The sequence below is a fragment of the Antedon bifida genome, chromosome 6, assembly GCF_963402885.1.
Source record: "Antedon bifida chromosome 6, ecAntBifi1.1, whole genome shotgun sequence".
Lineage (NCBI taxonomy): Eukaryota > Metazoa > Echinodermata > Crinoidea > Comatulida > Antedonidae > Antedon > Antedon bifida.
In genome coordinates this window covers 17,327,128-17,340,376 of record NC_136231.1, presented here as the reverse complement: position 1 = coordinate 17,340,376, position 13,249 = coordinate 17,327,128, and the positions used below count along the sequence as shown (strand labels likewise).

The 13,249-nt window shown below is 33.8% G+C and overlaps 1 protein-coding gene across 3 annotated transcripts in view; it reads right to left on the bottom strand.

The window, feature by feature from the left end:
* Positions 1-59: 59 nt before the first annotated feature.
* The window catches only part of LOC144845235 (uncharacterized), a 47,789-nt gene continuing 34,599 nt past the window's right edge, over positions 60-13,249 (bottom strand). Inside the window, exons 1-6 of one of the 3 annotated variants that reach the window (XM_078702417.1) lie at positions 5,869-5,899; positions 4,473-4,657; positions 3,001-3,567; positions 2,114-2,538; positions 1,403-1,510; positions 60-1,183 (exon numbers count right to left, since the gene is read on the bottom strand). In XM_078702417.1, the coding sequence (XP_078558543.1) occupies positions 736-1,183; positions 1,403-1,510; positions 2,114-2,538; positions 3,001-3,561 (1,542 nt within the window). In that variant the 5' untranslated portion in view covers positions 3,562-3,567; positions 4,473-4,657; positions 5,869-5,899 and the 3' untranslated portion in view covers positions 60-735. Of the gene's footprint in view, positions 1,184-1,402; positions 1,511-2,113; positions 2,539-3,000; positions 3,568-4,472; positions 4,658-5,868; positions 5,900-13,249 lie in introns of those variants that run through there. The other 2 variants (XM_078702419.1, XM_078702418.1) reach the window with 2 other exon arrangements.

Here is a 13,249-nt window from a genome sequence, read left to right as displayed (position 1 = left end):
CCTATATACTAGGCCAAAGGCATATTTCAACTGTCTTTCAGGCAATTTATTCATCAATCATAATCCTAAAAATATATTACGACCAAACACTGCGTTAGAATCAAATCAACTGATTCTATAAAGTAATAGTTGTATTATTTCCCCCTTTTCACTAAAAATCATTCCCTATAACAAATTCATAAAAACACATTTTGATTGTCTTTATATATTATTACAATACCACAATTATTATAGCACCATTTAAAATAAGCCCAACTTGCCCTATATTGATATTGCACTACTAAAGCACACGTTGTTTAAACAATGGCAAATTGCTGATACACAATCCCCTTACATTTTAAGTATGACGATCCGACATCGTTACATTATAATGAATCCACATTGCACGACTGAGATAAGTCTACTATCCATGTCCCAGTTTCGGGTTTCATTCATTATGTAATACTGTTAAACTAGCGCCAGCATACAACCTCCATTTTTAAATAACATTACAATTTTTGTCATAAAGAGAAGCAACTAATTTAACTTGTAAATGTTGAAACAGAGGGATCTATTCTTTTTTCCACGATAAAAGTGAAGTGCTGACCGACATTAAACACCTCTTTCCTCATTAGGGAAGTTTAGACAACATTAGCGTCAAGAAAGAATGTTTCAGTCACCATTCATTATCATATTCTTTCCTCCACCAATAACTGCTTACGCTTGTCCAGATAGATAGTTGGTACCTGTACAGCTTCACCAGTTTTGCCATGACTCTGGCACTATTGATGTCGCAATGAAAGTTAAAATATCCCATCCTTTTAAAACAACCACAAGAAGTGTTACAGAAAACAAAAGAAAATACAGTGGCTCTTCAGTAGGAGTGTTGATATTTCTTTCGCGCCTTTTTCTCATCCTTTCGCGCCACTCGTTTCGTTCTCGACCAATTCGACTAATTCTATCATGCGCCTGATTGTATGCATGTATAAACGGTGTATCAAGTGTTCCATTTTCGCTAAATGTCATGTTCCAACTTGGGGTATGAAACGTAATGTTGAATTTGTGAGCCCATCTAGAAAATACGGCCTTCTCGGTCAGAAATATATGCCCGGTATCGAGACGGCGTTCACTGCTCATGTAATAATCACATTCTCGTTTCCCATGCTCATTGTAATAATGGTAAGGTGTTCTGTCTGACGAATTACTAAAGTAAAAGAAGTATTATTTATCATTATCATCACTTAAATAATAGATATTCAAATAAATGTCACGTGTGTCCCGTGTAAAAACAAATTAATGTCGTTATTCCGTGTTCTATGTGTAAAGTGTAAATTATGAACAATAGTATGAGTGCCCGGTCGTTTGTAAAGTAGGCCTATACAGATTTATACATAACTAGAAAGTATAATGTAGTCCTGTTTACCTGCAATGAGACACCTGCGGCATACCATACACCTTAATCCTATCACAGATACTAATTGACAACAACATCGTCTGCCAACCTGTTGTAAACCAAGTCTTCACTTTAGACCTGAATTAATATAATGTGTATATAAGACTATAATCACTGACGTTATGGTAAGATTTTAAAACATAAGTAACTTCTTTTGAACTGGTAATTGGTTGGGATATGATCAACAGCTAATTCTGCGCATGTCAATTATGATAGTAACCAGTTCAATATGTTGAGGTAACATGCGCAGAGCACATTGTGATCCTGCGCTGATAGTAAGCAGTTTTGTCAAAAAATGAAAGGGTCGAAATTTGGCCATTTTTAGAAATATAGTACAGGGAATTTTTCGAAAAGTGGCGAAAAAATTGACTTTTTAAAATATGTTAAGATAACATGCACAGAACACATTATGTGATTCTGCGCATGTCGATTATGATATCAATATAGTAACCAGTAAAAAATGTTGAGGTAACATGTCAAATATGATAGTAACCAGTTATGTCAAAAAATAAAATGGGTCTGTACCATAGGCCTAGCTTACAGTGTGCACAGCCAGTCATAACATGGCTATCAGTGCATTAACAAAGACGATCATCATTCGGCGGTTAGTTATGGGGGTAAATTAATGATAACGAATTGAATATTGATAGTAAGTTCTAAAGTATTATGTTTGTGTCTTACCTTTGGAGTCCAACTTCAAATTCGAAGATAGATTCAGCTGCGTCCATTGCATCCTTTGACGGAACGTAAATGTTTACATCCGGGAACATTCGAGTTAAGTTTCGTAAAATTGCATAATACTTATCTGATGTTTTATTCACATCTGTGTTGTAAAGCCAGGGTACTAATAGAAATTTTGTTTTTGTTGAGCTTTTATGAAAAATTTCTAAAAGATTCTCAGGATTCTTTTTTAGTGTAGCCAGGTTTGGATGACCCATGACCCGTATGTCCGTTCGAATTCCAACATCGTTGACAAATCCGATCACGGGAGCGTCGTTCATTCGAATGACACATTCAGCGGAATCAATTTCTGATCCAGAACTTTGATTCAAAAGACGACCCGAACTTGTCACAAGAGCACAACTTCTGCAATGATGATTGTATTCCTGTAGAACAATAGAAGGTGAGTAGTTTATTACATGATGCTCGTAACTTTAAATCAATATCTAGAACGGGAAAGCTGACGGGTCAAATGTGGCGGGTTGACACTGAAAGGTCAGTACTGACGGGTTAACACTGAAAGGTCAATACTGACGGGTCAAATGTGACGGGTTAACACTGAAAGGTCAATATTGACGGGTCAAATGTGACGGGTTAACACTGAAAGGTCAATATTGACGGGTCAAAGGTAGCGGGTCAACACTGAAAGGTCAATACTGCCGGGTTAAATGTGGCGAGTTAACATTAAAAGGTCAATACTGACGGGTTTTAATTTATGCAGAATGTAGTTTTAACATATTTACTACATAAAGCATTCGTGCACCACCTGGATGGATTGTGTAGGCTAAACATGAGAACATTTAAGCGCCTTTTGCATTTGGATTAATACTAAAATGACTCGTACTAACCTGGTCCTGATTCAGATTATGGTACCATTTTACCGTCTTTTTTATTAGGTCTCTAACGTACGTTTCATTCAATGATAACGATGTATTTTCAGTGGAAGATGAATTTATCTTTTCTGCTGTAAACTGTGCTTGTATTGACTTTGACATATGTTTATAAGTAAAGTGTTTTAGATCACTGGTTTGGTTTCTCTTGCGTCTATTAATACTATTTTTATTAGTGTTATTAACAAGGAGTTCGAAAAGGTCTTGGAAAGATAATTTAATAATGTCTGTATTTTCTACAGGAATGTAATCTACTGCCTCCACATTTAGGGAATTATTGCGTTGTTCAATCCTCATAAACGCGTCGTCGTCGTTTTGTATACGCCTAAATTGCGTTTCATTAAGAAGTGTATCAATGATGTCTTTAGACGCAGCATAATGTTCCGCCAAAATTCGTTCATGTTGTTTCGTTTTAGCGTCATAGGTAGAACTCCTCGTGCTCTCGTAAATAAAAATGATATTGAGTACGGTCAATAAAATTATTATCGATAGAAAAAACGTGAAGGGTCTGACCCGCATCGCAATCTGTAGAAAAAAAAGAATTTGATAAATAATTATTATTAATTAATAGTTATTATGTATTATAATCAATAAAGGCAACCAAGTGACAAGTTCAGGTGACCATAACCAGTGGGATCTGGCGATTAAGAAGTTTATAAAATAACTATCAACAAATACGAGACATTCACCTCCGAGCATTTATAGATCTTTTTTGGTCGGGGCGACGGGACCCTCTGGATTATTTCTTCGGGAGTGCCAGAAAACGAATCCTGCATGACCTTATTTACATATACTAATAACTTTCATGTTGTATTAACAACAATACCTATGATCCAACTTCTCCCTATAGGCAACATAACTGAACATGACCAGATGTTGTAAACCTTTTGACAAAGTAAATATCAAAAACATGCAGTTTTCTGATAAGTACGACAGGAAGTCTAACTGTTTTGACGGAAACGCCATTATTAGAGAGGGATTTCAGCAACAATGTCGAAGGATTATGATCATTATACCCTAACGGCGTAATATTTATAAAACAATAAGTTTACAAACAGGTTGATATAAAATTTGAATCAATTGTTTTACAATATACCACATTCCAGTGTATTTATTGAATCTCGACGACAAACAATAAATAATATGTAATCTTGTCGACGTAATTATTGAGTCAAACTTTTGATTTTCAGTAATGTGTGAATTCTCGATAAATTACACAATTTAAATATATAATCTCTGAACAAGAATGTAGAGACAGCGGCCGTACATTTTAGTTAATTTAGTTAACAGTAGGAAAGGGTGAGTTCAGCCAATCAATGGCCTGAATTTTGTCAACGCTATCATACTGTCCGTGCACAAGTTCAACACAATAAAATTACGACTAAAGAATGTTATAAACTTAGTTTCTGACATGTTAACAACACAATTACCGTTTATTTGAAAGCTAGGCCCACCTTTCCACATTCCTCAAGCCGTACGTAACTTCTTCCATTCCCTTTCCGTGTATTTTAGCCAGTGTCTACCTCTCAATATATGAAAGTGAAAATAGGGCTGCATCGACAACTCTGCTCCAGTAGCTTATGGTAAAGGTCATCATTTGAACTTTCACCCTATCCTGATCGAAACGACATGAAGTAATAGATTTAATCAGAGCTCTATGATTTGATAATAGAGTAAACATACGTGCTTGAGTATGTGTGGAAAAACGTGGCAAAATTTAAATATCATTGCAGGTAGTGTCTGATAAAGCGACACAGGAAACCGGGAACATCCTTGAAATACACAAATCCGAGCACATATGAATAATAGGTAATTTATTAATTAATATGAAAGCATAAACAACTTGAACCCATATCAAGGTTTGATTTTCGGGAGGAAATCGCCAATAAATTTAGAACAAAGAGCGTAAAACTACGGTTCTATAATCTTATATGACAACATATATACTACGGCTCCCAGGAGGCCTACCGATGCCGCCTCTTATTTCTTATAGCCATTAATAACTTACAGTAGGTCTATACAAAATGAATGGTTATTAAGCCTACAGATACGATAATTTATATCACTGAAATTAGACCCGCATATCCGGGACCTAATTAAAATAATATCATCATAAGGGGAAAACGCATTAAACAAAATTCTGCTCTATTTTTATATTACACATACACGTAATATAAAAATAGAGGCTAAGAATTTTGACTGTATTTAAAGTTACACCGATATTGAAACAACAAGTTTACACTGAGTACTTGTGTATATAATTCGTCTGACCTAAAGGTCAAACAAAGTTGACTACTACTAGTACTAATCGATATATCCTGTACAAAGTAATAAACACTAACAGTCGTTGCCGTACGATTAATAAATAAAAAAGAAAATATTAAGGCTCTGATTGGACAATTCTAACTAATACTACAGCTCTAACTAATAGACAGGTCACTTCTTTTAGGATTTGAAATACAATATTATTTAGCCTTATGCTGAATACGAATAATAATTGGCAAAGATTATGCTGTTACTTGTAACCTGTAACGGCTACTGGTATTGATTTTTTTAGATCAAGGGCGAATATTAAGAGATTTTCTGAATTTAGAGCTGCATCTATTACAATTATGTGTAGGCCTACTATGCCACATAGTAAAGTATTCTTGCTGCACTGTAACTGGCTTGATTTCTCTGAAGTAATACGTGTACTGACTATGACTAACTTTTTCTGTAAAACAATTTCATTGAAATATACAGTGATCATCGAATCGCATAATTTGTACCTTTAATACTAATTAAAATTTATGTTGTATGTGTAAAACCACATTAAGTAGTACTCACCTGCTAATTATTATTATTGTTCTAGTTCAACATGCCGGTTAATAATATATTAATATTATATACATAGGCCTAAACTAATCACGTGACTAAGTGACGCATCATAAAACGCTCGAGATTTGATTCAACCTCGCGCCTACTTCCCCTGTATCTTCTTGTTAATTCATAGAAAGGTCAGTGTATTGTGGATATAGACTTGATGTGAATTAATGTTTAACATTGCTAATGATTAACTGCGTATGACTGAAGTCCGTACAGATTCCTCTCTGGTTCAAATTAATGCTAAAGGCCCGAATGGCATTTGTAAGGTCGTAATAGGAAAATGAATACAAATGAAATACAGATAATGACAAGTTGAAAACAATAGCAACGGAAATATGCCTACTAAATATTAAATAATATATACGAAATATTAGTACAGCACTTTACTCTAACTATTACGTAATGAGACCTTTCGAGTGAAATTCGAGAGTTAACTCGAGTAGGCATTTGCTGACGTTCATTCTGAAAATCAGCTGATACTCGTACATCGCAATATTACCATTACCAAGGCAATAATATAATAACAAATGCGACAATAATAAAGGAGTTAACCAATCAGTAGTAGGCCTACTGTATACCATTAATAGGCCTAGTACGGATAGGTGAATTTGTAAAGAGAAATTAATGGGTGGCGCTATATCGACTAAAAAGTATCACGCTATGTGCTTCAGAAAGTCATTTTAGAATGCGGTGAAATTGTGAGTAGTGTTGACACACTCTTTTTTCAGGTGATTTTCAATTCTTCTTTTATTTATTGCCATTTGCAGTCTTTTCATGATAAATTCTAGCTTGAGAAAACTGTTTATGGTAAACAGCGTAAGAGTCCTTATCGAATTTCGCCACCGGCTTATCAAATACCAATCTATTCAGAATATTACATCAAAAACGTACAATATTGGACGATTGAAGATCCATATGACTGTAATGGTATCATATGTTGATTTAATGCAGACCATTATATACTCGTAAGAAGACGTATCGAAGAAAATATAACGTTGGAAAGTTAGTTTCATCTTCGCCATGAACTGCATTATCATTTCTAATATGTCATCACACCGTGCAAGTACGTAGTGAGCAAATGCAATTCCTTTACAATGAATTCACTATTTTACAACGTTCAATTTTAACTAGAGAATTGTTAATTGATGATGGGCATAACCGTGTGATTGTTCTCGCATTGAAGTAAAATTGAAGCGTTGAAAAAAGGAAATAAGTGTACACTTCAACGCTAAGCGTGTAATTCAATTGAGCAATGGCGGAGAAGGATCAGGATTTGTCAAATATAGAAGAAATTGACGTACGAAAAAAATCTTCAATTCTACGGCGATCCGTCACAGAGCCAAAATTTAAAAGTAGTAGAGATAAAACACCTAGCCCGCTATTTATTAGACGGTTTACTGTACCAAGCACTGAAAATGTTGATCGTGGATCTAGAAAATCGAGAAAATACGGTGATGGTAATTACCAAAGACGAACGAAGGTTAGGAGTCGCCTATTTAAGCAAAAAACTGTTGGAGTTCTTAAAGGATATGAGGATCCCGAAAGTAGGCCTGAAACTTGTTTGTTTGTCTCTAATTCGGAAGGGACTCGTAGGCCTACAACAGGATCAAAGATGTACAGGCCTACCACCGGTGATTCTTCAATGGCGACACCAGATTTAGTGGCTACTGAAAACAAGAACGAACCTGTAAAAGAGGTTTGGGGAACAAGCGGACGCGAAACAAACCAACAGAAATCATTGGAAATGGAGATAGAAATACCGGACAGAGTGTCCAGGCTGAGTATGTGTTCTCGACAATGTTATACAAGTTTGGATGTACATAATATGTTGGATTATACCACCCAACGTATGAATAATTTATTTGCTGCTAAACATTATGATGCAACTGAACTTGATATGTTAAGACGAAGCAGTATGGATTCTGTGTCACCAGGTAGCAAAGAATACTCACTAGTTATTGAACAACTTAATGGAGAAAATGAAAGAAATAATAACAACAATAACAATGATACAAAAATGAATGTAAAGAAAAAATCTTCGAAGAAGAGATGGAATAATTTAAAGACAAGGTTCCGAGCTAAGAATACATTAGTTCGAAATAAGAGTGCTAGAGATATGCATTCAAATGCTGGAAACATATCAGAAAAAGACAACAGCAAAAAGGTTCAATTACCAAAATCTAGAGGTTGGTTAATAGTACGAGAAAATCTATCCAAAATTGCAGAAATGGCACCTTCAGAATATAACAACAAAACACCAATGTTAAACATCCGACATATAGCTCAGTTGGTTAAAGCAAAGGAATTTAAATTATTAATGAAAAGAAGAGCTAGTTTTGTTGAGAATGGAAAGTTTAGGTACGAAGAAGCAAAAGCAGATTTGTTTTCCAGGTATCCTGTACCGACTTCCTTAGACGAACAAACTGATGATGTTAAGGAAACACCTCAGAGAATGTTTTACCGAAGGAACTTTATAAACAATGACAAAGGCTACTAAAATGAACTATACGTCATCAAATATTTTAATTGCCACGGAAATCGTTAGAAAAAATCCTTAATGAATGCCTTGATACTCACAGTTAAAATTATATGGGAATGTAGACTTTTAACCTATTTTTCTGTATTGCATGGTATGTTGAATCCATAATCAAGTCTTAAGCTCTGTCTACACTATCCAATTTATGTGACAACAAAATGTGATGTGTCCAAACTAGTTTGATAGTGTAGACAGAGCTTAATAATATATAATGATTATATTTGATCCAGATACTGTTTCCATCGATATCTTAATGCATCAAGTTTAGTCTTTACCGGAAATATTAATTATCTTTATTATACTACGCGTAACGATTGAAATTATTTTTAGAATTCGCAAAGCCAGCAGCTTTAAGTCAGTTAATAAAATGCACGTTGAATAATAATGGTAATCTACAAAACGGCAATTTATATTTATAGTCCTAATTATTATATTCAATATTTATTTTTCTAAATTAAATGGGATGGACGCGTACAGTACAATATTTTATTGTCTGGCTTATGCAAAAGTGTAGGCCTAGTAGGCCTACGTTATGATCCATCATTGGCATTTTTTAAATATAAATTTTCATAAATTTGAGAAGCAAGACATGTACTTGTAGGGATGGCTTCATGGCCGAAATTCAATAATTTCCGGGAATACGAAATATTTTGTCACAATAATAATAATTATGTCAAACGGTTTACTTGTTTGCCCTTTCTAACACCCTGGCAGAGCAAGGGTGGGTAGACGTCTTTTGAAATTCAGTGACTCGGACACGGTATGTCAATTTTGGTCTAAAATAGCACGACACATCAACACATACGTTACAATACAAGACAAGTTAGCTTGCACGGTATTTGTTTACGGTAGTACAGTACAGGTATTTATTGAATGTTTAGATAATTATGATGTGATAATTACACGTAAAAGTAATCAATACTTAATTAAGAAGGCGAATGTAAATATTAGTCGAGACGACAAGACTAATTATTATAATGTTGGATTTTATTAGGACACTTCGCGTTGTCAATTAATCAAACAAAGTGCAGATGAATGTATATTAAGCGTTATACAACATATCAGCTGCCTCGGAAGTAGCACAGAACAGTAGGAATTACAGGTGTTTTTATCAAAATAAACTGTCTTAGAAATGTGAAATAAACATTTAAGTCAGCTAAATGGAAAAATTGACATGATAAAATGGCGTTCAATAAACAAATCGTTATTAAGATCTTAAATAAAACATCATTTTAATGTTTTACACCTATCTAACATTCACGTTACATCCTGTTAATACATTATGCCCGTAACTAAGATTATCACACACTATTAAAAGTAAACTTTTTCTGTTTGATGAATGAATATCAGCCTATAGACTGTTATACGGTACAAAACGACTGGCTTGCACACCGATAGTATAAATACGTAGACGCATCAAATTCGTTTGATTAGGCCTATATGATTCATAGGCCTACAGCAGCAACGAAGTTTGTAAACAGAAACGCAACGTTTTCATAGTTTAACAAAAATATAAGGAAATCAAGAGGCGTTATCCTAATAATATATCCATCGAAATATACGATTAAGTCTCAATAATTGGAAATTAAACGATGAATGACCTTGAGATTCTATTGATTGAAATATGATAGATAAATTATCTTTCTTGCCTCTTTAATACAAAAAATAAAAGGATTGAACAAACAGACGTACAAATGAAACTAGATTCACCTCTAGTCGCCATTTTAGATTTGGATTTGAATTTATTTTGATTTAGGTTTCTTATATACAATATACGGATAGGCCTACACATGACACACAAAACGGACATAAATTAAACATAATGCATAGCACCACATAGGCCTCAGTATGCTACTGTACGAGCAAATTACATCATTAAGAAGTGGTCATATTATTAAGCCTAAGTGCAAAGTACAAAAGAAAAACAAATTAAATGCCATACTTGGTTTATACTCAACTCATAATTAATGTGAGTATGAAATAGGAAAAGCACTAAATAAACAGCCTTGATGAAACTCTTATGTGTAGTACTGGCCTAATGTAGTGGTAATGCCGCAGTGAATGGAAATACTATTAGATAAAAGATATATTATCGATAATAGATTGTAAATCACAGTTAAGGTTCAGTCTTTTCAGTCTCATTCAAAAGGTCCATTAAAAAATCGTTATTATACTTTTCTCAATTAAAAACAGGGGAAATGTGTAGGCCTATACTATCGCTAATGTATATTATAATTACCTGTTATTCTTTGTTATTATGCACCATTATAAACTACATTTTCAGTAATTAAACTTAATCATTGTATCAATTATATATCTTGTTTCTCATAGACGTAATATAAAACGTAAAGTAATTTGACCAATCAAACATGAAACTCATTTGAATGATTGTGATTGGTCAAATTGGACAAACAAACAACTTGTGTTGCGCGTGCATTCAATGACGACGACGATTGGTCAAATTACTTGCGTTGAACTTACGTCCTTGGCGCGTTCTAATGGGAACCAAGCTAGCTTGCAATTGCATAATTTAGTAATTTCATTAATGAACAACTATGGAATCGGAATAAACTATAAGATTGAGACATGATTGAACTACTGAATGCATGCAAACGATGGATTACGATAAACTTTAAAGGATTGTAGTACCTGTATTGATTAATCCGATCCATGTATACAATTTTTAATTTATCATAAATATAAGTCTTCGTGAGTTTTTTTTCTAGATTTTTGTATTGCTATATATAAAGACCAAATGGATTTCATTTTGATTAATACAATTTCTAATTCGGAGAAATGCAACCTCAATTGTAATTGGAAGCATTTTCAAGACATGAATCAATCTATTTGAAGAATAGAGAGAGAGAATTGAGAGTACCAACTCATACTCATGTATTGTGTATACTTATGTTGGATACCTCGTGAAGGAAACCAAAGGCCTACTTTCTCCCTTTAATAACATGGCATTATTCAGAAACTATATCGATCGTCGAAATAAACAAAGCTACTGTATTGCTCGCCAATGGGGCGTAAAATAATTTTCAATATCTTATATCAACACAATCTATTAAGACGTTTTAATAGCAAAAACACATACAACTGTATTGTCGTTTACGACAGCTGGATAAATAGATACAGTGTATACAATCGTATTGTGATCATCGTACGGGCAGTATACCGTGGATATGATAGAAATACAATGGATACCAATTTCACAACAACTCATACATTTGAAATATCACTCCAATTTACTATAGGCGCTAGCTCCTATACTATTATTCAAGTGCTTCAAAATAGGGCAGCAAACATAATCACTAAAGAAAGTATGATTCAGCTACAGAGGCACTTGAAGAACTTAATTGGAATAATCTTGAATGGAAACTTACCTACAACGAAAAAGTCTTAATGTATAAAATAACAAATGACTTAACTCCGACTTAGGCTATCTATCAAATAAATTTACTCGAAGAAAATCCTCATATGATACAAGATATAAAAAGACCTGTTTCTAGTAAAGCCAAACACAGAATATATAAAGAAAATCTTTTCTTACCGTGGAGCCAACATTTGGAACGAAATTGATATAAACACAAAAATTGTTTAGCTTTTCTGTTTAATTTTATCTATTAACTAAAAAATGTATAATTTTCTTGTTTGTTCATCAGTTTGATAATTGTGATATTGTAGTTTTATTTCTTTCATACGGCTTCGTGGAAGAACACATTTTGTTGTGAACTTGTTTTAAAATAAAGATTTTATTATTATTATAATAGGCCGCAAGTTACAGACCAAGTAGCGCAACAAAACAAAGTAGATCACACCCATGTAGTTCTAAGTAATGTAGCAAATAAGAGCACAGTTCCACACACAAGTAGTGCAGCACAAAGTAGCGAGTTATTATAGTATTCAATTCAACATCAAATATTTCTCAAGATAAAACAACATTGGGATCTTGAACCCTGAAGTTTTGGGTGAAAAGAGGGCGCACTTCACAAAACAAACTTAATGAATTCTAATATTATAAATTATATAACTCACCGTAACTCACCGTACACCACTCTAAATGAGTGGTGCAAGAGGCTGGTGGGCCGGTCGTGGCACCAATTGAAATAATATAGAAATATATAAGAAAATAATATAGAAATAATCGGGCCTTATAAATTACTATATGTTTGATTAATATATTTCTACTTCTACGTAAAACTTTTAACAAGAAGGCAACATACAATGTAACCTTTAACTAATAAAGTAAATTTTATAATAATTTAATTACACTAAATCAGCACGATTCTAGTTATAAAGATGTTGTAGATTACATTTACTGTGGATCATGAAGATTGGCTTACTGATCAAGACATGAGGCCAGATGGAAACGTGACCAGACCGTCATTTGACCTCGCTTATGAAGAAATATGAATTAAATTAATGTTGCTCTTGTAATATGGAAATGAGTCGAGGGAGTAAAGACGACACTGACTAAGATTACTTATGAAAAGAAGAAACACCGGTTGGTTGTCTTGTAGTAGTACACAACAACTTTTTTTTATTTATTTTTTTATTTATTTTTTTTACCATATTTATTGAGGGTGATCCATCCAGCAATTGCTGATCATTAGGAACCCTCAGAGGTTCACAAGACAAACATATACACAAGATGCTCTACATAAACAAAGTCTTATTACAAGTCTTTGGGAGTGGAGTTGTAATTTTGTCCTTAGAAAAAATCCTGACATGTGACGGGACTTGAACCCAGGATACGCTATATTATGTAATCCTTTACTAGGCCTAATATTGTGGGATATTTTC